At 36.6% G+C, this 24,538-nt stretch overlaps 2 protein-coding genes across 2 annotated transcripts in view; both read left to right on the top strand.

The window, feature by feature from the left end:
- Positions 1–6,399: 6,399 nt before the first annotated feature.
- Positions 6,400–10,245, top strand: LOC123561016 (transient receptor potential cation channel subfamily V member 6-like). The gene is made up of 2 exons (XM_053552306.1): positions 6,400–6,531; positions 6,912–10,245. The coding sequence occupies exon 2, from the start codon at positions 7,317–7,319 to the stop codon at positions 9,786–9,788; it is 2,472 nt and encodes an 823-aa protein (XP_053408281.1). The 5' UTR covers positions 6,400–6,531; positions 6,912–7,316; the 3' UTR covers positions 9,789–10,245.
- Positions 10,246–14,430: 4,185 nt separating this feature from the next.
- The window catches only part of LOC123561017 (retinoic acid receptor RXR-alpha-B-like), a 44,513-nt gene continuing 34,405 nt past the window's right edge, over positions 14,431–24,538 (top strand). Inside the window, exon 1 of the mRNA XM_053552305.1 lies at positions 14,431–14,579. The gene's annotated coding sequence lies outside the window, so the exon portion shown is untranslated. The remainder of the gene's footprint in view (positions 14,580–24,538) is intronic.

The raw sequence follows: 24,538 nt of genomic DNA, 5'->3' as shown, positions 1-24,538 counted from the left end.
TGACCGCCAGCGATAAAATAATGCATGGAGGGCCACCCGGGTCTTCCTCCATCATCAAAGCTTGAAAGTCCTCAAATAACCTGTGTCGATGTAAAGTTAAACCTAACAAAAACACCACGAAATCTATCATTAATGACTTTGTATATGTTATTGTTTTCTGTAAGAACTCGAAGATTTGGATGTGTATATACAGCATTAACGTGACACTGCATTTATATCACCCAAGATCAGGCCGGATGCTAAGAATAATAATAATAATAATAAAAATAGTTTGTAAACTGAAGATTGTGACTATTTAGAAATAAGTTAAAGTCGTGACACAACATGGTTTGATATTGTTAAGGGTTTTTGATATATAATCATATAATTTTAGGAACGCTTTTATGTCGTCGCAGTAAATATAAATAAATGAAATATTTACACACATATCTGTATACATTATTTACAAATACCGAAAACGTTGAAGTTAACTTTCGATATTTTTCAATTAAATGTACATTCCATAAAGAGTAAAATGCTCCATTTCGCTACAATAAATAGAGAGGGTGGGCCATTTTAGCAAATATTTCTTATTTCGTGTAATGTTAATTTCTTTGATGTCACTGATAAAGCTTCACAGGCAAAATGTCACAAATATAGGGCACATGTCACAGTAACTATTATTTCAAAATAAAGACACATACAGTATAGATAAATATGGTCAAATTAAATATGGTCAAATTGTCTAATGATAAGATACGTTATCTTGCATATAAGATGTTTTCATTTATAAACTATAACATAGTATGGTATGTTCTTTATGACTGCTCTGCATTCATAGTTATATTTGCTAGAGAATAAAATATTTATGGTGTCATTGAATCAAACACTTATTATACCGCTCGCTAGTTAGTACACAAGACTATTTAAAACTATCATTCGGACCTTGGACTCTAGTTTTTGTCAGAATATTTTGTATGATGATCGACGTAGTATTAATGTGATGTTATAACACAGCTAATTCTCGATTCCATTCGCATCCAGTAACTGTAATTAATAAGATCTGGGTACTCATACCTGGATTACAGCACTTATCGTGAGAATATAAGGTTATTTAACATTGTTCTTTACAATACGGAGATATATTTGGACGAGTACCTTGCTGAGAAAACCATATGGTTTTCCCTGGATACGAGTCCAAATATATCTCGTATTGTACAATTCAATGTTAAATAACCTTTTTATTCTATATCTTTTTTATTTTAGTTTAGATTAAAAATGATTCACTGAAGGTGGCAGGAGAGTGCAGATTTGCGAATTCCACATTGACGTGTGGTGCACCTGTCAATATTTTGCCCGCCCAGGGGGGCGGCGGGCCGACCCGGGGGAATTTGACATTTCAAAAATTTTGTTGTCTAAATCCCCACCCTAGGGACAACCATTTTTGTCTAAATCCCACCCTAGAGCCTGGTTGGTACATCAAATGTTTGTCAAATTCCCGCCTGTCGGGAATGGTCTTCTGTCTAAAGTCCCGTGTATGCCCGCCGCTCCCCCGGGCGGGCAAAATATTGACAGGTGCATGGGTACCAGTGTTGAAATATCCGTAGAAATCTCGTTTTCGCTTATTTTTCTTTGAAACTACTATGGACCATTGCAGACACTATAGACTACATAAAGACGACTCTCCGGTCCTATACACCTGTCGCTTTCCACGACAGATGTAGTGAAAATCGGCCAAATCACCCAAATTTTATAGACCAAAAATAGCCTAACCGGGCCTCACTTTGAACTCTGCCATTCACCCATTTTATATTTTTAAATCCAATTTCGTAGCATATATGTATAGTACGAACATAGATGCATACCCAGGTGTGTGGAATGTGACTGCCAACCACCACTTTATTTCCCTAATTTTCACTTGAAAAAAAGTGGATGGATGACAGCCGTGCGTCTGGCCGACTTTTGTTCTGATATTTATGTTTTAGCCTCAACCGGAAGTACGGAGCTAGGAATTTTAAAACACCCGCCATGTAGAATCATTAACCGTTCCTCATTCCCCAGATATATTAAAGAATTGATAATGATAAATAACCAGTAAGATAGATATGCCTTTATATCTACCCTGTCCTGTTTATACAGAAAATCGACCAGGGCCAAAACTACGAAACCGCTCCCCTGCCGCCGAATATTGTATTTCTGCCTTCCTCATTTCAAGACGCATAATCTGACTCTATCAGATATAGAGCGCCTACTTCACCCGATTTACATTCGGAACATTTTCACGCGTTTCGGGCTTAATCGTATGTTAACATGGGACTTTTTGAACCGTCCAAATACGGAAAAAATACAGGATTTTTGTATGCACATGCGCCCAATAAGGTAATATATTGTACGGTCACGTGTATCCAGTGGCGGGCGAAGAAACTGTGAGTATTCAAAATCCGTCAGGTCTGGAAAGAAAATTAGCCCACGCGTTTGATTTAAATATTGTTTTGGGGTCCTCAGTCATAGTCGGTACTTTTGGACTTAATGTTTGAGATGAACTCTCTAAAGACAGGGTTCAGAATATTTCCAGGTATGAAGTTTCTTATCGTCATTATCCTTAAGGTAGCTCTGCACGTTTGATAAACCGGAAGTGATGGCGTGACGCCATTTTTCCGGAAAACGTAGAATAAAGACTGGATTCGGCGTACGGAACAGAAAATCATTTTATGAATTAATCGCAACCTGTGAGTAAATTTATAACGATGGTACTGTTGCTATATTGTAAAGTCAAAATATGATATTAAAACATATCACATGTTAAATAATTCAAAATAAAGTCCTAAAATTAGCGTGAAATGTCCGGTTTACTTTAATCATGGTCAGATATCTCAAAAATAAGCACACGGACCTATATATTTTATTTCATCAAAATATAGGCCATGTCTTTATTTACAACTGTGAGAAGTTTCATCAAAATCTACATTGTAGAAAAATTTCTATTCGCGAAAATGTTAAGAAAGTTATGATTTTCCCATAGACTCTCGTTATGAAATATTGCGTGAGGTCCCTATTTTTCAAATCAGTCTAGCAAAAAATCAAGCAAACGACCCTATCTTTTTTATTTGCTTAATTTTCTAGGTATATTCTGAAGTTTTGAAAAATCAGTGTTTAATCAAATTCTACATTGTAGAAATAATTTCGATCCAAACGTGCAGAACTACCTTAAACCAAATGCTGTTTGTTGTGGTCATGGCACAATAGGGTCCTGTAGCTTATGACTGCAGCTATCCAATAATTTAAGGGATATATATCCATCATCAAGTTGAGACCGAGCCATAGTACAGCCAAGGCATACTGGGTATACCTTTATACCGGTAGTACAGACGATAGCGTGCATAAGCTGAGCCTCGGGAAACTGAAGATTGATGGTTCAGCGTTACTGGCAAACTAAAGGCATACCTTCATGGTAGATGAATACTGTAAGTGATAGCTTATATGAGCTGAACATCGAGGAATCGGAGCAAAAACAAAATGCGCTGCAGCTTTTATTAAAAAGACATGAACATCCGTACGTTATGATCCGCATGTTGTTGATTCAAAGACAACGTCTGGAAGGAGCTTTAGCTGAAAGTCCAGTCAAATATTAGTTCCATCCTACAGGAGAACACCCTGAACATCATTAATTGATTGTGCGTTAGCAGTTTAAAGTATTGGTTGATTTGCCTGATCTCTGAAACTATTGAGCTCACAATCAATGTCATTTGAAATTCACTGGTATATGATTCATTAAGGCCCTGCAGCCAGAGGAATATTGTATACGGGACAGGCAGGTCTCACCAATTGTACACTTTCAATTTAGTTTGTAAGCTAGTCTAAGATGAAGTTACCTTAGAGATGGGTATATAAAGGCGTAGGCACTTCCCTGCGTCATAAAACCACTATCTGGACAGTTTTGACTAACAAACGCCAAGCCATTTAACATATGTACTTTGTTGATAATTCAATCCATCACGTAAATATTTCAAAATAAAGAACATAAATAAACTTCCAATTACTTATTATTTGTCTTTTCGATATAGTGTTTTTGACAGATCTTATTTTTCTGTGTTTAAATACAACACTGTGTATCCGATCAAAGGGTTTACATATTCTCTTGTATCCCGGACAGGATTTTCCTGTGTTTCCACCGCTGTAGAAAAACACTCGTCTTACACCCCAGGGTGTAAGATGCCTGACGTGATATAATTTATGAATTAATGCGCAATTCATACACTACTAGTATTGTAATGAAATAGAGCTCAAAAATTAAATCACTCGTTTTATTTTATCAATTCAATTATTTGAAAATTATGGTATGTAAGAAAAAGAATTTGTTACTGGTTGTAAGTGTGGACTGATAACCGTTTTTGCACCGTTAGCTCTGCAGAGCCTCTTCACCACCTGCGAGCCAGATATTTCTATCCACACCTTCAACAAGTGAATGATTCTTATAATTCTTATCTGCCTGAAAAACGATGTATAGTGTTCGTCCTATTTGCTCATAAGTACTCAGACATATAAATGTTTTGTTTTATTAGCAAGCCTATTTCATTTATGATACAGAGGTCAAGATTTCAATTTTGCTTCGATTCTTCGTGGTCATATATCAAGCTAAATCAAAAATTGTTTCTAAGAAACGGCAAGCTATTTCTTTTTTTTTTTTTTTTTTTTTAGTCGAAATTTTTCTTCCTTATAAAGAAATCCGCTTTAGACAATTATGTGTAATTTTCTAAATCGGTTTGTTTGTTTGTTTGTTTGTTTGTTTGTTTGTTTGGGTTTAACACCGTTTTTCAACAGTATTTCAGTTATGTAACGGCGAGCAGTTAACCTAACCAGTGTTCTTGGATTCTGTACCAGTACAAACCAGTTCTCCGCAGGTAACTGTCAACTTCCCCACATGAGCATGAATCATAGGTGGAGGATGAATGATTTCAGACACAATTTCTTCTATCAAATCGTCACGGAGAATATTCTAAATGTGTGAGATTGTTGAGCGGTAAGGTATATGAAAGGTATAGTCAAAGATCGCATAGGATCGTTTGTTAATCATCATTTCCGTTGTACAATGATTAGAGGTAACGTTACAACCATTTTACCGGTGACGCATGCGAGAAATAGCCGACGACTTACCATTTATATAGAACATAACGCAATTGTCTTATGTTTCACTTGTTAAAAGAAAACTGATATTATTCAAAATAAAAGTGAACAAAATTGTAAATACATTAAAAGTGCCGTTGCAATTATCACACATATCTTACGTACTTGTATCTAACTTCATATGTTCAAGCTCGTTGTATGACGCACGCATGCAGCCAATTTCTATGCTTCACTTTTCTTCTTAAAAAAGCGAGCTAATCCGAACATGCTCTTCCTCAGTGGAAAAACACGCTTCATATAGCAAAGAGGAAATACTGTCTTTTTGACCTTATTCATTACACATAATTCATAAATATATACTTTATGGAACAATTTCTATATAAAGTGTCTTATGCCTATATGTGCATGTAAAGACAGCATATGCACTTATATACATTTTGAGAACACATGGATTTGAAATGCGCTTAGGTCATAGTGTTTTTTTTTTGTTGTTGTTGTTGTTTGTTTTTTTTTATGCAAGTCATGATCACGCTTTTATTGGTGAAAAAAAGTTTGGTTCGACACTCCAAGACGTTTAATACATAGACATTTTACTGACGGGACTTCAGATTTTCTTCGGCACGGCTGAAGTCGCAGTATGTCGAATTGGATTTAAACGGAGTGAAAATGTATATATTTACAGGGTGTTGACGGGACTGGAACCAATCTCCGAGGTAGCCGGAAATTCGATAAGCTAGTTCGAGTTTCAAAGGTATATCCCTTTCCCTAACATGACCAGATGTACCTCCCTATTAAGTTTTTAATGTCACAGTCACAGTCATAACGTCTTAGCGTCAAAATTACTAAAGAAACCCACACAAAACACCTAAATATTTAGTGAATATCTTTAAAGAAGTAGATAATAATGCTTAATATCGTTTAGAGTCTAAAAACATATCTTCAACAGTGATTTACTCTTAAATAGAATTATTATTTATCGTTCAGATGCGGTCATAACACTCGGGCTGGGTCCTCGTAATACAATTTTTTTGCATATGAACTTCAAACATTGATTTTATTAAACACCAAATTACAGTCAGTTTTCGGACTTATTATTTCTTAAACTAGTCCGCAGCTATACAAAGTTCAGGTTATATAAATGTATTTAAGCTCGACTTAAAACATTTTAAAATTATTTTACAAATCAAATATCAAACAAAGTCGGTTTATTGCCAGCGACCGATTATTTACAGCGTATACCAAACTGTTTATCACATCTTTTATGTTTACACATTATACGTACTGTAGTCTTGGCAGGTTCATTTGATAAATGGTTCATATCGGAACACAACTAGAAAGATTTAACTACGTGGTATCGTTCGTTCAAGCATTCTATATCGATTATTGATAGGACAAAATCACTCTGACACATTGCCTCACCAATGCAGGGTAAGACTTTTAATACTGAATTCATTAGTATTTAATTCATTCGTAGTCAAGTACTTATATATTCAGAGCATTGTGTTCACTACCGCTCTGAATCAATATTTCAATGTTTTGCCAATTGAAATTGCAGCATTCATTTGAAAAACTTATTCAAACCATATATTACTTTTTTGTGAAGCTTAATGTTTGATGAAAAGGCTGCTAACATGTTGTGTACAAGGTTTACCGAATACTGAAGGGACATAATTTATTGGATGAACTGTCTTTATATTGACTTTGGTAAATTCTGTTCTGTCATTCTGATTTTCTTCAAGAAAATTGGATTATGAGTTTGGAATAAGATTGTTTAAATCTCGCATGATTGGTAATATTTGTATTTGCAGTATGATAGTATGATACCACCGACAGATCAAACAAGGGGACAGTTTTATCAGCACCTGAACTCTTACAAGTATGGATGGAGAGCAACCGTCTGAAGATGCTTTCTGATACCTTTAAGTTGTTAGTAAACCATCAACAGATTTGTTTAAAGAAGAATTTGAAGGTCGATAATGCATCAAAATGTTTGTAAGACAATAGTGCAGGGGAAATCTATATAGCTATGAGCGTTCGTTTCATCAACATCTATAAAACAAAACATAACTGGAATAAAATTCATTTAGGTTAGGATTTATCTATTTTGTTTCCAGTCTTTTCAAAAAGTAAGATTTGTACACACGTGAACAATAGGCAGCATGTCCATGGTAACCGTTTAAAGATTTCGCGCTAAAACAGTAATAAACACCAGTATGGCAGCAAATCCTGTTAGACCAGTTCCAATTCCTACAATAGGACTTGGACAGTCCTATAACTTTCATGAAAATAATGTTCCGGAAGTTGTCAAACCACTTGTCAACGTGATTCAAGATGGACGACCGGAAAAAGTAAGCGTAATTATTTCTGAAATAAAGTCCAAAAAGAAAGAGAGGGATCTTCAAAACATGTCTTCTGAATATGAAACGATTTTACACAGAGCAGTGAAAATGAGAGCTAACAAGGACATTATTTCTGCTTTACTCACTGCTTGTCCTGATCTTCTCACTGAAGCTAGAAGCGATTCGGAACTGTATAGAGGCCAAACTGCACTCCACATTGCTATTACAGGAGAAGATATTGAAGTAACTGATGCATTATTACGGAAAGGAAAGGAACTAGGTGTGCTAGATAATATTCTTACAGCTTGCGCAACGGGTTCAAGATTTGAAAATACTGTAATGCTTGGTGAAATCCCGCTGATAGTTGCAGCTCTGACATTAAATGTGAAATTATTGGATAAGCTTGTCGAATATGGCGCCAAAATAGATGCACAGAATTCTAGGGGAGATAATGTGTGTCATTGCTTAATTCGCTATGCACATTTATATCCGGAAAAGATTAGTGATATAATGACCATGGTAGAACGGCTATCAGGTGTCAAAGCAGAATCCAAGACAGACAAATCAGGAGAACATTCAAAAACAGAAAAAATGAAGAATTTATCGGAAGCAGATGCGTGTCAGAGTAGTCATATATGGTTAATGCCAAACAAGGATGGACTAAATCCACTTAAACTAGCTGCCAAACTCGGACAACAATCAATATTTAAGTTTATTATGGAAATGAAAGGCGTTTACTCTTATGTCAATTCCGAAGATGGACTGTTCGATGTGGAACTCTATGACGTAACAGACATTGATGCAACTTCGGAGTTTAAGCTGCTAGATATTATCCCGTGGGTAGATTCAGAAGAATGGGAAGCAAATGATTCACCAAACGAACCACATGAACATTTACATCCAAGCTCGTTTAAGGTTCCGACTCTGGAGATGATATTCGACAGTGATTCTTCTACAGTATTTAGATTCATTGAGATGTCACCACTGCGGTATGTCATCAACAGAAAATGGGAATTTTACAGGATATTTTTTGCGGTATGGGGTATTTTGCACATATTGTTCATGATTGGGTACACCGTGTACGCAGTGCGGCGCTCATCTGTCGCCAACAACACAAATGATACCAACAGGACAGTCTATACGATTGGTGACGATGCATATGTTACATTTTACGCAGTATTTAGTCTCGTTTTTGCATTTTTATACCTTTTACAAGAGGTAATAAGAATGGTCAAGGGTCGTATGCCGTGGACTTTTTCACACGTTATGAACTGTTATCATAATGGACCATTTCGTCTAGTTCTGGCATTATTCGCTATTATAGTATTAGCGGACTTTATATGGCGACTGGCAGACAACCGTTACGGAGACTATCTTCTCGTCTGCTCCATGATTCTTGGCTGGTGGTTCCTCGTGTTCTTCCTTAGAGGCTTCAGGCAATTCAGTTTCTTTACTGTCATGATACAGAAAGTATTAGTGGGCGATATGTTTAGGTTCTCAATCGTTATTGGAATGGAACTTATCGCTTTCACCACCGGCATGTACATAACATTTAGAGGTTCTCCAAAACTAGCTGGTGATTTACCAGAAAATGAAAACGTACATGAATACAGTAAGCTTATGATAGCTATGTTCAAAATGATGTTCGGATTTACATCCTTAGATGTTTTGTTCGATGCACCAGCACCTTGGTTTGCCGTCTGTATTTATGTTGCATTTGTTCTTCTGACTTACGTACTAATGATAAACTCTCTGATTGCCATGATGTCAAACACTTGTAGCTTTGTGTCTCAGAATCGTGATATACAGTACAGAGTTCAACAGTTATCAATCATCCTCTTCTTTGAGAGTATTCTCCCTGTATGTTGCCTGCGCATGGTCGGTCAGCCTCGTGTGTGTGACTGGTATGACTGGAATACAAAGCAAATGGTTAAGAAAAGTCGATCTTTTATGGAAGTAAGATCATTGCATGAAGTGACTAAGAGCAGGTCACGGCACCGTCCTAACACAGAGACTATGTTAGAGACAATATTCCACACCATAAAGAATATCCAGCTTCCAAAAATCGGTGTCTTTGAGGATGAAAATTCAGAGGACGAAACAGCGAATGTACATAGCCCTGTCGAAGTTCGAAGAAGCAATTTAGAGAACACACCAGACACTGAAGATCTTGATATACATTCAAGACGAAGACACAAGAAGAAGAAAAAGAAGAAGGCAAGACATGGCGATTTATCAAGGGATACTATCAATGCTGTAAGCACCGTTAACACGATAGAAGAAAGAAACGACAGTAACCTCGATCTTAGGAATCCTCGTCGGCTTCCATCAGTTGAAGATATTTAATTTAAAAATCTCACCACTATAGTACTTAGAAGGTCGATTAGTACGACAGACAGAAAAATATTATGTCGGTTTTAATATATCACATTGTTGATCATTGCCCCAAAGTTGTGTCAGCAGGAAAGTCAAATTTATCAGAACTGTCAGTATTAGCAATTTACCATTTTAAAGAGAAGTCGTTTTTTGTTAGGTATTCGGTTTAATGTCTTTCACATCTGTACTCTTTCTGAATATACTCTCACGTGTTTATGGGGAATGTCCCAAGGTACATATGAAATATGCGCAAAGATTGCATAAATGTTTCATATCCGTATTTATATATTATTTCTGTTTGAGTGAATCATGGACCTGTTATCATGTCTTCGTGCACAGTGATAAATATACTTCACAGTGTTAACTATACATTGTTCTGTTATTTTAAAGTATTATTTCTTTTTATTTTTTCATAAAGATCATCCTATCTGTTGTTGTTCTTTTCTTCTTTAATACGCAACTTCAATTTAAGTTTTACTCTCTACTGTCATTAAATGACATTAATTAAGGTAAAATTTGCGTAATACGAGAAGTTAACATTTGCGTAATACGAAAATGACATTTGCGTATTTACGGTAAGTGCCATTTGCGTGACATTAGACGAAGTGGCAGTTGTGTAAAGTGAAAAGTGTCAGTTACTACGAAAAGTGCAAATAAATAAAGTAGGCTTTGCGTAAATTGTCATAAACTTGGCAAGGGGTAGTTTTGTATTTTACCTTGGTCTGTTTTCTGAACAAACAAGTAGAAGTGAGCCACACTATGTTGGTTTTCTAATGGCACGGCTCAAGTGTCTTACAGACATTCATACTGATTGGCTCTTTATAATGATTATAGAACTAAGGATTCCTACGAACGAGGAATTGTTGTGTAATATAAATAATGCTTATGAAGATGTTCCTAGCTCATTGGAGACGGTCGGTCTGGGGTAAACACTAACCTGAGGTATCGGAAGTCATTCATCCATGTAGATTCAGCCCAAATTTTTGAAACAAGAGACTATGATGTGCCTTTTTTTTTACTACCATCCGCTTTAGATCAGTCGTTTGCAGTGAATACGGGACAGGTTTCACTAGGTAAGCAATCTCAAAAGTTAGTGTTCTGATACCGATATTTAACTCATTTTCGTCGTATAAACGCATAAATTGACAGACTAAATATGCCATGTGATGTCTATGTATAATGTAACTCATTCGCTCTTCCCTCTCGTGACAATTCTCAAAATTTTATTTTAGAGAAACGGACATATCATGTGATGGCGCGTGCGTCTTTTTATCCGTCCGTCCGTCATATTTCTTGTCCGAAGCATAACTTTATAATTATTCAAGGTATTGACTTGGCATATAGTTAGATGGCGATGAGATGATGTGTAGAGCAAGGTCGGTAGGTCAAAAGTCAAGGTCAAAATGGAGCTCAAATGTCAAATCTGACCCTCATATTTCTTGTCTGGAGCATAACTCAATAACTATTCACGATATTGGCTTTAAACCTGACATATAAATGGTTGGCGGCGAGAGAATGTGCAGAGTGCATAAAGCAGGTCGAAAGGTCAAGGTCACAAATGGAGCTCAAAGGTCAAATTTGTCCTTTATATTTCGTGTCCGGAACATAACTTAATAACCATTCAAGATATTAACTTCAGTCTTTGCATATAAATAGATGGCAATGAGACGATGCGTATAGTGCATGAACCAGGTCTGTAAGTCAAAAGTCAAGGTCACAGTTCGAATTTGTCATATTTTGTGTCCAATGCATAACTTGACACTATGCAAGGTATTGACTTCAGACTTGGAATATAGTTAGGTGGTGATGAGATCATTTGAAGAGTGCAACAATCCACATTACTCCACCCCCCCCCCCCCCCCCCCCCCACACACACACCCCACCACCACACACACACACACACACACACGAAAAAAATGCCATTAAATTATGTAGCATTTGTGCTATTGAATAATGATACATTTACGTAGTGCGAACGTCCGCTAAATCGCTAAATTACGAAACATTTACGTAAATACGAAAACTGCCATTACATAAAGTAACATTTGCATCATGCGAAAAGTGCCATAAGTAAAGTAACATTTGCGTAATACATAATGCCACATTACGTAAGATAGTGTGTACATAGAACGGAAAGTACCATGAAATAAGGTAACAAAAATGTCATTATATAAAGTGACATTTGCTTAATAAGAAAACAGTCATTAAATCAAGAAAAGATGTATCATCAAGTTTCTTCTTGTAGGTATTCTGTAGCATCTACTAGGAAATGTGAGTCATCACGGTAAAATCGGCAAACTGTGTCTGTTGAATTTAAAATCACAAAACATTCAAACTGCTGTTATTCTTCTAAGTTGTACTACTACTACAAATAAGCGTGTCTTTTTTTGAAGTTGTAGTAGCTATATAAACAATCTTTAGTAAAATCTATAGAAATAAGGACAAAGATCCGACATAAATAGAAGATACGTTCAGACCAGAACAAAACTTTACAGCAGTGCATGTATGGATGTGTAAACGAAATAAAGAAAATAAGATAAATGGAAAATTTTGACAAAAATGCCCCTTTGTCAGCAATGAGCCACAAGCATTTACACAGGGATACCATTTTTAACAATGTTTCCTTGATTTTTTCTATGATGAAGACATAAATATCTTAATTATTGCTATAATTTTTAAGAAGGTCTTGAAACTTAATAACTGACAGACTATAAGTTATAGGAATACATAAAAATTAATTGTTTTTATTGATTTTTCCATTCAACATTGAAAATCGTTTGTAACGGGGTACCGGAAGTAAACTGTCTTAATTAAAAAAAAATTATATACCAATATAAATTCTGTCAAAAATACGGCTTGCATTTTACAAGTTAATAGGAACAGTCAGAAAAAAATTCGTATTGTACCTTTTGTTTGTTTATTTCATAAGCTTATTTATAGTCGCCACCGGTAACCCATATGGGCGACTCCTCCAGAAGACATTTAGTAATGTTAGTGGGAGGACAGTGCAAGTTACAGAAGACGCTCAAATTGCCATTTGATCAGTTTGATAAAATTTACTATAAAAATGTGCCCCCCCCCCCCCCCCCCCCCTCCATATTTCTGTGAAATTCAATAAACAGTGGAAGTTCATGGTGTTTTTGCCAGTGACCGTTCCAAGGCGTTGCTCCACTGTGTTCAGGACTTTATTTGTTTGTTTTTGTCATCGTGTGTTTGGTTTGTATGTGACTATGTGTGTTAGAAGTGTGCACATCTGCGTGATGTGGGTCTCGTTTTGGAGAGGCTGCGTTTTTGGAACGTGGCATTCCCTGTTTGATATTTATCCTTGTTTTGTTTTTTTGAAACATGGTGGGGGTAAGAGTGAGGTTGGGTGCGCACCATAAGCCTGTTTAAGCTCCGAGTGGTGTTTTGCCACTGACCGTTCCAAGGCGGTGCCCCACTGTGTTCCTTTATTTGTTCGTTTTGTCCTCATGTGTTTGCTGTGCGTGTGCGTGTGTGTGTGCGTGCTTGCGTGCGTGCGTGAGTGTATGCGTGCCTGTGTGTTTATGTGTGTGTGCTGTTAGTGTGCACGTCTACATGCTGTTGGTCTCGTTTTTGGGGAGGCTGCGTTTTTGGAACATGGCATTCTCTGTTTGATATTTATCCTTGATTTTAGATAATGCAGGATAGTACGTGTAACGGATTTGATATACAGGTCAGTGGGGACACTTGCTTTATTACCTCTGTTCTTTCTTATCCGTGACATTCAAATGTTTAGAATCCCGCCCGCTTAGCTCAGTAGGGAGAGCGTTGGTCTACGGATCGCGGGGTCGTGAGTTCGATCCCCGGGCGGGGTGTATGTTCTCCGTGACGATTTGATAAAAGACATTTAGCAAATAATCAAGGCCTTCGAGTTGTTTATGGTCTGATTTACCACGGTTCAGAGTTCAGTTGCGTAGGAATTGAACCACGAGGGCGTTAGCCCGAGTGGTTAAATACTGAAGCATCCGAACGATGAACCGTGGTAAATTAGACGATAAATAACAAGAAGGCCTTGATTGTTTTCATTTTGACATGCTCATTGATATATTTTAACAGATATTATACTGGATTTCGTTTACGCGAGGAGTAATGTATCGAACGTCATGCGGCAATATGACGTCATAATTGACGTCATAATGCTCTCTTACCGGTCCGCGCGTCAACCGTTGTTTATCGCAGAATATATAGAGCTTGATTTTCTTCTTTGTTTAACTGGAAATCAAATCGAGCCATGTTAGAATGTGTCTTAAATCATCCGCCCTCCACCTCTGATTCATGTGGGGACGTTGGAAGTTACTTGTGGAGAACAGGTTTGTACTGGTACAGAATCCAGGAACACTGGTTAGGTTGACTGCCCGTCGTTACACGACTGAAATTCAGTTGAAAAACGGCGTTAAACCCAAAACAAACAAACAAACAAATCAAATGTTTAGGTTCAGTTATTTTGAGTATAAGCTATTATTATAAATCTTATTTACAAAGGACGGATTTAGGCCTATATGTAGCAATTGCAAAGAACAGAATCCTGTAACACAGACCAAGAAGTGGAATTCCGCTTAAGCGGGCACAAATTTTGTTTCAAACGAATTTTTTTCGATTTGGCTAAGTAGCTATAGATCTTCAATCTTTGCTATGAAATTTTCCAATAGCGGCATCTACCCTAAATCGATTAACACGGAAAGCTATTTTACTGGGGCACGTTGACCGAGATTTGACGATGGAAAAAAATACATCGATTTTGTAAGTGTAAAAGCCGTTCAATTTAGTACAAAGGCTACATTTTCTTTATCTATAACCGTATTTTTCTTATTATGTGTAAGGCTAGGATAGTCTGCATATGCATCCATATGTCAGTCGGTCGAAGTTGTAGTCGGTCAGAGTGGTAGATAACACGACTACGCTAAATTCCGGATGGCTATTAATACTTATTGACATGGTAATAATCGTTACAAAATCAGTTGTCTGACTTAGCAAGCTTGAGAATCCTACTGTACTTTAAAATATTACCATTATACAGACATGACAAGTAGAAATAGCTGAACAAGTCAAACAAATCCGGACGTCATGTGATCTCGGCAAATACAGGCTGACTCGGACCATGGCTGATTCGGCCCAAATTTACTTGGCTTATTCGGCCCAGATTGTTCCTGACACTAATATCATGAGTAAAAATAACATTTATGAGTATTAAGTTTAATTTCTGATGTAAAGAATAATTAAAATGCTTATTCAGATGCATAACTGATGTATTTTAGCTTGTCAAAACTTCTTACCTGCTTGTACGGTGTATATTTTATAATATATACGTCCTTACTTCAAGTTAAATCCTTATTATCAACTTTATTTCTTGAACATTACTGAATCATCCAAAATATATGGGCCTTATTGACTTGTAAATCAAAGTTTGTGGTTCAAATCAGCCAAAATATATGGCCATTTTCTATTTTTATTCAAAGTATTTGGTCCAAATCAACCAAAGTATTTGGTCCGAATCAGCCATGGTCCGAATCAGCCTGTTTCCGATCTCGGCATACGTGTAATTCTCGAGCTATAATTGAAATGAACGACCTGCATATTTTTGCATGTAACCTAATCCTCGTAAGTAAATACACACAATGTAAACATTGTGTCTGCTGTTTTAAAAATGAACAGTTTACTTAGTAAGACTTAGTGTCAACGCAAGACTGTTTCAATCGAGTGTATTTTTATGCCCCCATCTACTGATGCGGGAGGCATATAGTGATTGTCCTGTCCGTCCGTATGAGGTTAACCAAATGGGACCATTTCATCTAGCATCAATACCCCTTACTAGAATGACTTGATACTAATGCAGATGTAACCTGTGACCATTCCTCATCTTCAGACATCACCTGACCTCAGGTTTGACCTTGAACTTGACCCCGTATCGACAAGGATGCCACCGGGGGCATCAAGCGTTTATTTAACGCAGCTTCTTGTTTTTAGAAAGTGTCTAGCCTGCGTTCTAGTCGTCGGTAATAGATTCTGGGCCAATGTGACCTTTGACCTACTGACCTCATAATCAATTTGGGTCATCTGTTGGTCATGATCAAACTCCCTATTAAGTTTGGTGATCCTAAGCCCAAGCATTCTCAAGTTATCGTCCGGAAACGGTTTAACTGTTCTGGGTCACTTTGATCTTGATCTTTGACTTACTGACTTCAAAATCAATAGGGGTCATCTGCTGGTCCTCCTTATCATGTTTCATGATCCTAGGCCCAAGCATTCTCAAGTTAACGTCCGGAAACAGTTTAACTGTTCTGAGTCACTTTGACCTTGACCTCAAAATCAATAGAATCATCTGCTGGTCATGACCAACCTTCCTATTAAGTTTCATGATCCTAGGCACAAGAGTTCTTGAGTAATATCTGGAAACCGTTTCACTGTTCAGAGTCCATGTGACCTTGATCTTTGACCTACTGGCCTCAAAATCAATAGGGATCATCTGCTGGTCATGACCAACATCTCTATCAAGTTTCATGATTCTAGGCCCATGCGTAATTGAGTTATCATCCGGAAATCGTTGAACTGTTCCAGGTCACTGTGACCTTGACCTTTGACTGACTGATCTCAAAATCAATAGGGGTCATCTGCTGGTCATGCCCAACCTCCCTATGATGTTTCATTATCCTAGGCTTAAGGGTTCTTGAGTAATCATCTGGAAACCAATGGGTCTGCATATCGACAGACCAACCTACCGACATCTGCAAAACAATACACCCCTCCTTCTTCCAAGTGGGGGCATAATAAGTTGTAGAAAATAAACATAAGCTAAAACAAATATCACTCCCAAAGTTTTTAATAGAAATATAACTTATAAGTTATATGTTAGAAATTGGAAAAAATTCATGACTAGAACTAGAAATTGGAAAAAAATTAACATTAATTAATTAAGGTGGTAAGGAATGTATGTGTGCCAGTCAATTCTGAAAGTTATTGCATGTACTATACTGCACTGTTTCAACATGTTTAGTTCATGATTGTTTTCTTCAACTTATTTTTAGAGTATGGACATGGGTCCAACTTTCGGTTTCACTCTCAGATGCTGCCGGTCCATATGCGTTTAAAAGTTAATTGTCCCGCCGCTGTATTTTATAGTACCACTGCACAACCGACAGATTACAGTACCATTGACTATTTTCTTTGTCTGCAGGTCGAATTTCAACCCGAAATGAGACGTAACATTTCTCTCTTTGCCTTTTAGTTCGCAATAATTCTAATTCTAACCTCTGTCTGCCTTGTTGTTTATATTTAATCACTGTCATAGAAAGATTGGATTCATGCAGTAATCAACTGCTGTAAGCACCTGCATGACCCGAAACGCTTATCTATTCGATCAAATTTTTGGAACTAATATTTCAGTCGAGCAGACCATGAAAAAATATGGCAATTCGCGAAACACATTTGACAAAGAAAAAATTTATGCGAGGAAACCGGTACCTTGGGTGCGTATCACGGTGCAATACAGTTTTGGAAACATATTGCAATATACCGGTTTATCGTGACACCCCTACTTGTTAACACTGTAGAGGCCACATTTATGACCCTATTTTCATGGAACTTGATCGTTTAACAGGTGAGCGAATTAGGGTCATCATGACGGGACATGACCCTCTTTTTCTTCTAATGAAAAGAATCAAAATACAATGAACTGATGTGCGTTTAAGTTCATGTAGTGTTTTGAGACCACCCCTCAGGTAAATTGACTAATGCTATTTATGTATACTGAGTTGTTCAGAAGAAGTAGACATTTTCTGCAAAAGTTAAGTTGTTTGGGAATATAAATTTCGTCTTACATCACAAGTGCTTTGACTTTGTAGAAAATATCAAATTCCTTTTTCAAACATAATTTTTTCCTTAACTCTGTTTTAATTTTCCATCTAACTTTACTTATCAAGGTACCTCCATTAATGAAAAATGATTTATTTATATCTTTCTTTTTAGCTCACCAGAGCACGAAGTGCACAAGGTGAGCTATTGTGATCGGTCATTGTCCGGCGTGCGTTGTCAGTCGTCTGTCGTGCGTCAACATTTGCCAACAGTTAACACTCTAGAGGCCACAATTATGACCCGGTCTCTATGACACTTGTCAGAATTTTTGTCTTGATGATCTCTAGGTCAAGTTCGAAACTAGGTCATGTGGGTTCAAAAACTAGGTCATAGGCCAGATCAAAGGAAAATCTTGTTATCACTCTAGAGGCCACATTTATAACCCTATCTTCTTGAAACTTTGTCAGAATGTTTATCTAGATGATCTTTAGGACAAATTCGAACCTGGGTCATGGGGTCAAAATCTAGGTCACTAGGCCAGATCAAAGGAAAATCTTGTTAACACTCTAGAGACCACATTTTAAGTTTGAAACTCATGAGAATTGGTCAGAATGTTTGTCTTGATGAAATCTAGATAATGTTCGAATAAGGGTCATGTGGGGTCAAAAACTAGGTCACCCGGTTAAATCAAAGAAAACTATATGTGTGCAATAGAGGCTGCATTTTTCAATGGACAATGTATTGTTATTGCGCCAAGTGTTGGCAGCAGAAATTTGTGCTCTTGATATTTTGATTATTCTGTAAAAACCTGTGACTTTAGAACCAGGATTTTTTGCATAGTGTTTCATTAGTATATGTGGATAACATTTCTGTGTTTTTAATTGGATTTATTCATTCGATAGTGGATTTATTCAATAAAACAATTGGATGTACAATAGAATAGACTGCTTTTACCTGTAAAATAGTGTATATTTTTCAGTGAACACAATCTCACAACATAATGTGCTTTATAAAGTATAATAGAGACCAATTATTGAAATTGGAAAACATACCCAGAAGGTTTTCACGACCAGACAAAGAAACATTGAAAATTCTAAAGGATTATGATATTTTGATGTATAGATCTGCCAGAGGTGGTAATAATCAACTTACACGAAATTGGGATATCAATCAAGGGATTAAACTGGACAATATTAGAACATTACCTGAGGCAATTTCAACTGTAATATCAACAGATAGACCAAAGCATAAGAAAAATATCAACAAAGAAGTGCTTGATTCGAAAAGAACAATGAATTTATCCCACATAAAATATGAAACTCAAACAATAGTTAAAGGCCAGAAAAATATAAAAATTTGTTGCATTAACCCAAGATCCTTGAAAAACAAAACGACAGCCTTCTGTGACTTTATTATCTCGAATGATCTAGATCTTATTGCTGTGACTGAGACATGGTTAGGCACCTCCATCGATAAAGCATGTCTAGGTGAACTGTTACCTGATGGGTACAAAATCAAGCATGTGCCACGCCCTGGTAGTAGGCGTGGAGGTGGGGTGGCCCTCATTTATAGATCGGTGATAGATGTAAAAGTGGTTTCTTCAACTAGTAACAATACTTTTTCAACATTTGAACATATTGAGTGTAATGTTAGTATCAACAACTACACATTGCTCATGGCCGTTATTTACAGACCTCCTCCATCAAAGAAAAATGGTCTGAATACAAATGATTTTCTGGATACCGAACGGCCAGATTTCTTATCAAAATACGCCGCAGTTGACAAGAATATCATCATAACTGGCGATCTGAATTTTCATTTAAACATTCCTTCTGATCGTGACACCATCAGATTTAACAGTGTGTTGCAATCTTGTGGCATGTATCAACATGTGAAAGGGCCCACCCACGTCCACGGTCATACCCTAGACGTGGTCATCACCAGAGACAAAAACTGTTCGAAACCTTGGTGCTACGCTTGATTCGAACATGCACATGGACCATCATGTTAATTCTGTGACTCGAACATGCTACGGCCAAATACGACACGTTGGTCATATTCGATCATATTTGACAACTGAAGCCACAAAAAACCCTGATAAACTCGCTTGTGACCTCACGATTAGATTACTGCAATGCTCTTTTGTACGGCGTGCCAAAATCAACAACGAGCAAACTGCAAAATGTCCAAAACACAGCTGCACGTCTTATTACGAAAACAACCCGTTTTGAACATATAACACCAATCCTTAAAGATCTTCATTGGCTTCAAATACAAGATAGAATCAAATACAAAATTCTCATTCAAACATTCAAGGCCTTGCATGGACAGTCGCCGGTGTGTATGAGAGACTTACTGGAGGTGTACGTGCCAACTAGAAATCTGAGGTCAGCAAATGCAGCAACAACCCTTGTGTCACAAAAAAGTCGACTGGTTACCTACGGGGATAGAAGTTTCAGGGTTGCCGCCGCAAAACTATGGAACTCTCTCCCTGACAATCTCAGAAAAGATTCATCACTTAATTCATTCAAAAGAGCTCTCAAAACACACCTTTTCAAAATTTTCTACAACACATAGATACCAACTGTGACTGTTTCTACTCATAATAAATATGCCATTGTTATTTATGTAATACAGAACTACAGCAAGTCATTCGTCACTGACGAAGGTCTCTTAACTGTACAATTCATCATGTAATTGACTAAATTGACAATCCATCTTTTGTTTCATCATGTCACATTTTAAGGGTTATGACGTTCTATGTGTGTGTTTTTCGCAAGACTTGAGTTTCACTTGAAATGTGTGGTATTTCTTTCTAAAACAGTACATGATGGCACCATTTACCGGGAGGTTGAACCACTATATGCAGCCCGTCTGGGCGTACCAGATGTTTAAAGCACTGGTATTGGCAATAGGGGTAAAACGACCTCAGGGGTGGGGGTGCGGTCATGGCTGTTTGTTACAATAAGGCTGTAAATATTATCATTGTTCATTTATGATATTGTTGTTATTTTTTATTATTATGTACAATGCCATTGAAAATATCATTTATAAAAAAGGCGTTTAATCAAATTGTTCAGTTTCAGTTTTGTGATTGCATATGTCATGTTTTGTTATTTTCCTACATATCTGCGATGTGTCACATGTTTAATTGTAAAGCGCCTTTGAACGTATATTACATATGAAAAGGGCGCTCAACAAATCAGGTATAATAATAATAATAATAATATTCGTGAAATTTGATCAGAATGATCTTCTTGATGAAATCTAGGTCAGGTTCGATTATAGGCATACAGACACTAAATAGCCTGAGCACCTATGAAAAAATGGTAGTCGCATAATGGCAGATTCAAATAGTTCTCAGTTTTTTTTGCTGTAAGAAGGATTTTCCTTGAAATCATTGCTATATATTGGTTGAAATCATATTGCATGCCTATACTTGACATACTGGTAGCATTTGCATGTTGAAAAAAGACTCCAAACTGATTTAACATGTGAAATTTATTCATACACCCCTACCCTAAATTGTGATTGTCATTTCAGTGTAAAAATTACGGTGTGTCCGTTTGACCAGAAATATTTTTCTTGCATCAAACATGACCCCTACTTTTCTTTGGATATTTTTACAGTATTAATGTTGATCTACAAGAAAATGTAAGCTAAAGAAATTTAAAATGGGTCTAGGTGTGTATTGCAGCATTGTGAAAACTTGTCATTTTATATAGAATATATAGTGGTGGCTATTTAGTGTGTTATAACCTATAAGAATTGTCACCCGGTAGAATTACTAAAATTTTCTGTCGTCTGCAAATAAAAAATTTTTTGTAAACATTGCACATCAACCCAGACAATTGATTTTTGAAAGAATTAAGCAAAAAATAAATGATAATTCTATACCGGTGGGGGAAAAAGGGTTTCGGAAATGGCTTGGTTGTACGACAGTAAATAAAAATCCTAGCTATGGAAAAATAACCACAAAACTGCCTGGAGAAACTGTCAGAAAACAATATTATGTGCACAGACTTATGTGTCAGGCCACTAGAAATATTTTAAAAATACCCGAAGGCCTACACGTGTCGCATATATGCCATTTTTCTCTTTGTGTGAACCCGGAACATTTGAGCAGAAATGTGGGGACCAATGCTCAGGCCATAAGTTTAGGGAGTTTTCTTTCAAGGACTGTATTCTATGGTATACAGTAGTTTACTATTTTTGTATAATATTTTTGATAAATATAGCACTATTATATACACAACTTATACAAGGCTTATTTACATTTGTGCGGTTAATATAACTTGTTATATGTGTGCAGTGCCGGCTCAGCTGGCCACAAGGCAGCACAATAATTTTACTTATAACCATCTTTATTTCATCCTAATATCACACTCTATGCATTTAAGCATGATCTTTTAGGTGTGGGGTGCCAGAAAAGTCAGGCTTGGGGTCAGTGAGACCTTTGAAAAGTGTAAATCTGTATGTAATTTGTACCTATACTGGCGTGATGCAAACGACTGCGTCTTGCTCGCGATATGTACCTAGTAGTTTTACGCATCTTGTCGTAGTACTCTGTTCTTAAAAGGGTCTGATAACAGAAGAGCCATGTGACAGTTTTACACCATTATCCCTAGCTTTAAGGATAACAGTGTCAGCAAGCCCATGATTTAGTCTTAGAATCTGGCCATGGATACGGCCATGGCAGTTGCGGAGAAATGTAACATTTTTGGGCAAGCATGCATTGTAGGATCTGTTCACTGCTTCACATTTCTGTGTAGATGTTAAAAATTTAGTTTTTTCTATGCTTTCTGGACCAAGGAGAATTTCAATACATTTCCTGAGTAAAGTCTCATCATCATCAGTCATTTTAAGCCTGACATTGTCTAGCATATAGTTTTTTGCTTTTCTGTAGTTGCCAGAACAAACCAAGCTGTATTTAGAACATGAGGTACCACAGTAACCTTTGAAACATAGTACTATTTCTGAAATTATATTAGGCATTTTGTGTTTTATTACTTTCAAATTGCTTTGTACTTCTTATGTGCACTTGATAGCTCTGAAACACACCTAGATTTAATAGATAGAGCAAATCTGTTTTTAGATTAGATTCTGTTTACCACGGAACATTTTGTCACTAATGGTGCCGGTTAATTTGCCTTTTTAGAGAATTTGCTAGGTGCCTCACATCTTTCAAGTGCACAGTTTAGTTCCTTGACCTTTGTCTACATCAGAATGACCTTTAGAATCTCCATCACCTGTGTGGTGTGAATCTGAAAGATCTTTAGTAATATCCTTAGATACCATTTCATTCCATTTGAGCAGAGACCAGGTGTGCAGTATCAACACCTTTTTAGTTACATTTTGACATGAATAGTTGGAGAGAACTTGAATACCATGGCCATGAGATATGACTTTAGCTATAGAATGCAAAAGTATGCAGTATGTTGCATTTGAGATGAAAAAAAAGACAATTTTCCCATTTTTTACTGAAAAATAAGCTTTTTTTTAACAAAAAAAATTCACTAAACACTAATTTTGTTCTATATTTTATCACAGTTGCATAATTGTAAGTTTTTTCAGTGTGGTTGTCTATTCCGCACTTGCTGGTGGTATATTGATGTAATATCTTACGGGTTTTTTGAAAAAACAGCGTTTAATGACTATATGTGATTCAGCCAAATTAACGGCTTAAAACGCAGTCTTGGACAAATGATGGCTGTACAAAAATAGTGATTTTGAGAAAACTACTGGTTTGTTTGGGCTGAAACTTGTTTATAAGTTGAATATAGATGAAACTTCACATAGAGAGCAAAAAAGCTGAAAAAAAAAAAATGCATATTCCTATAGGCATACAGACACTAAATAGCCTGAGCACCTATGAAAAAATGGTAGTCGCATAATGCGGATTCAAATAGTTCTCAGTTTTTTTTGCTGTAAGAAGGATTTTCCTTGAAATCATTGCTATATATTGGTTGAAATCATATTGCATGCCTATATTGACATACTGGTAGCATTTGCATGTTGAAAAAAGACTCCAAACTGATTTAACATGTGAAATATTATCATACACCCCTACCCTAAATTGTGATTGTCATTTCAGTGTAAAAATTACGGTGTGTCCGTTTGACCGAGAATATTTTTCTTGCATCAAACATGACCCCTACTTTCTTTGGATATTTTTACAGTTATAATGTTGATCTACAAGAAAATGTAAGCTAAAGAAATTTAAAATGGGTCTAGGTGTGTATTGCAGCATTGTGAAAACTTGTCATTTTATATAGAATATATAGTGGTGGCTATTTAGTGTGTTATAACCTATAAGAATTGTCACCCGGTAGAATTACTAAAATTTTCTGTCGTCTGCAAATAAAAATTTTTTTGTAAACATTGCACATCAACCCAGACAATTGATTTTTGAAAGAATTAAGCAAAAAATAAATGATAATTCTATACCGGTGGGGGAAAAAGGGTGTCGGAAATGGCTTGGTTGTACGACAGTAAATAAAAATCCTAGCTATGGAAAATAACCCCAAAATGCCTGGAGAAACTGTCAGAAAACAATATTATGTGCACAGACTTATGTGTCAGGCCACTAGAAATATTTTAAAATACCCGAAGGCCTACACGTGTCGCATATATGCCATTTTTCTCTTTGTGTGAACCCGGAACATTTGAGCAGAAATGTGGGGACAATGCTCAGGCCATAAGTTTAGGGAGTTTTCTTTCAAGGACTGTATTCTATGGTATACAGTAGTTTACTATTTTTGATAAATTTTTGATAAATATAGCACTATTATATACACAACTTATACAAGGCTTATTTACATTTGTGCGGTTATATAACTTGTTATATGTGTGCAGTGCCGGCTCAGCTGGCACAAGGCAGCACAATAATTTACTTATAACCATCTTTATTT

This window comes from Mercenaria mercenaria, chromosome 10, assembly GCF_021730395.1.
Source record: "Mercenaria mercenaria strain notata chromosome 10, MADL_Memer_1, whole genome shotgun sequence".
NCBI lineage: Eukaryota > Metazoa > Mollusca > Bivalvia > Venerida > Veneridae > Mercenaria > Mercenaria mercenaria.
The sequence above is the reverse complement of the archived record's forward strand: the minus strand, read 5'-3'. Positions and strand labels throughout refer to the sequence as shown.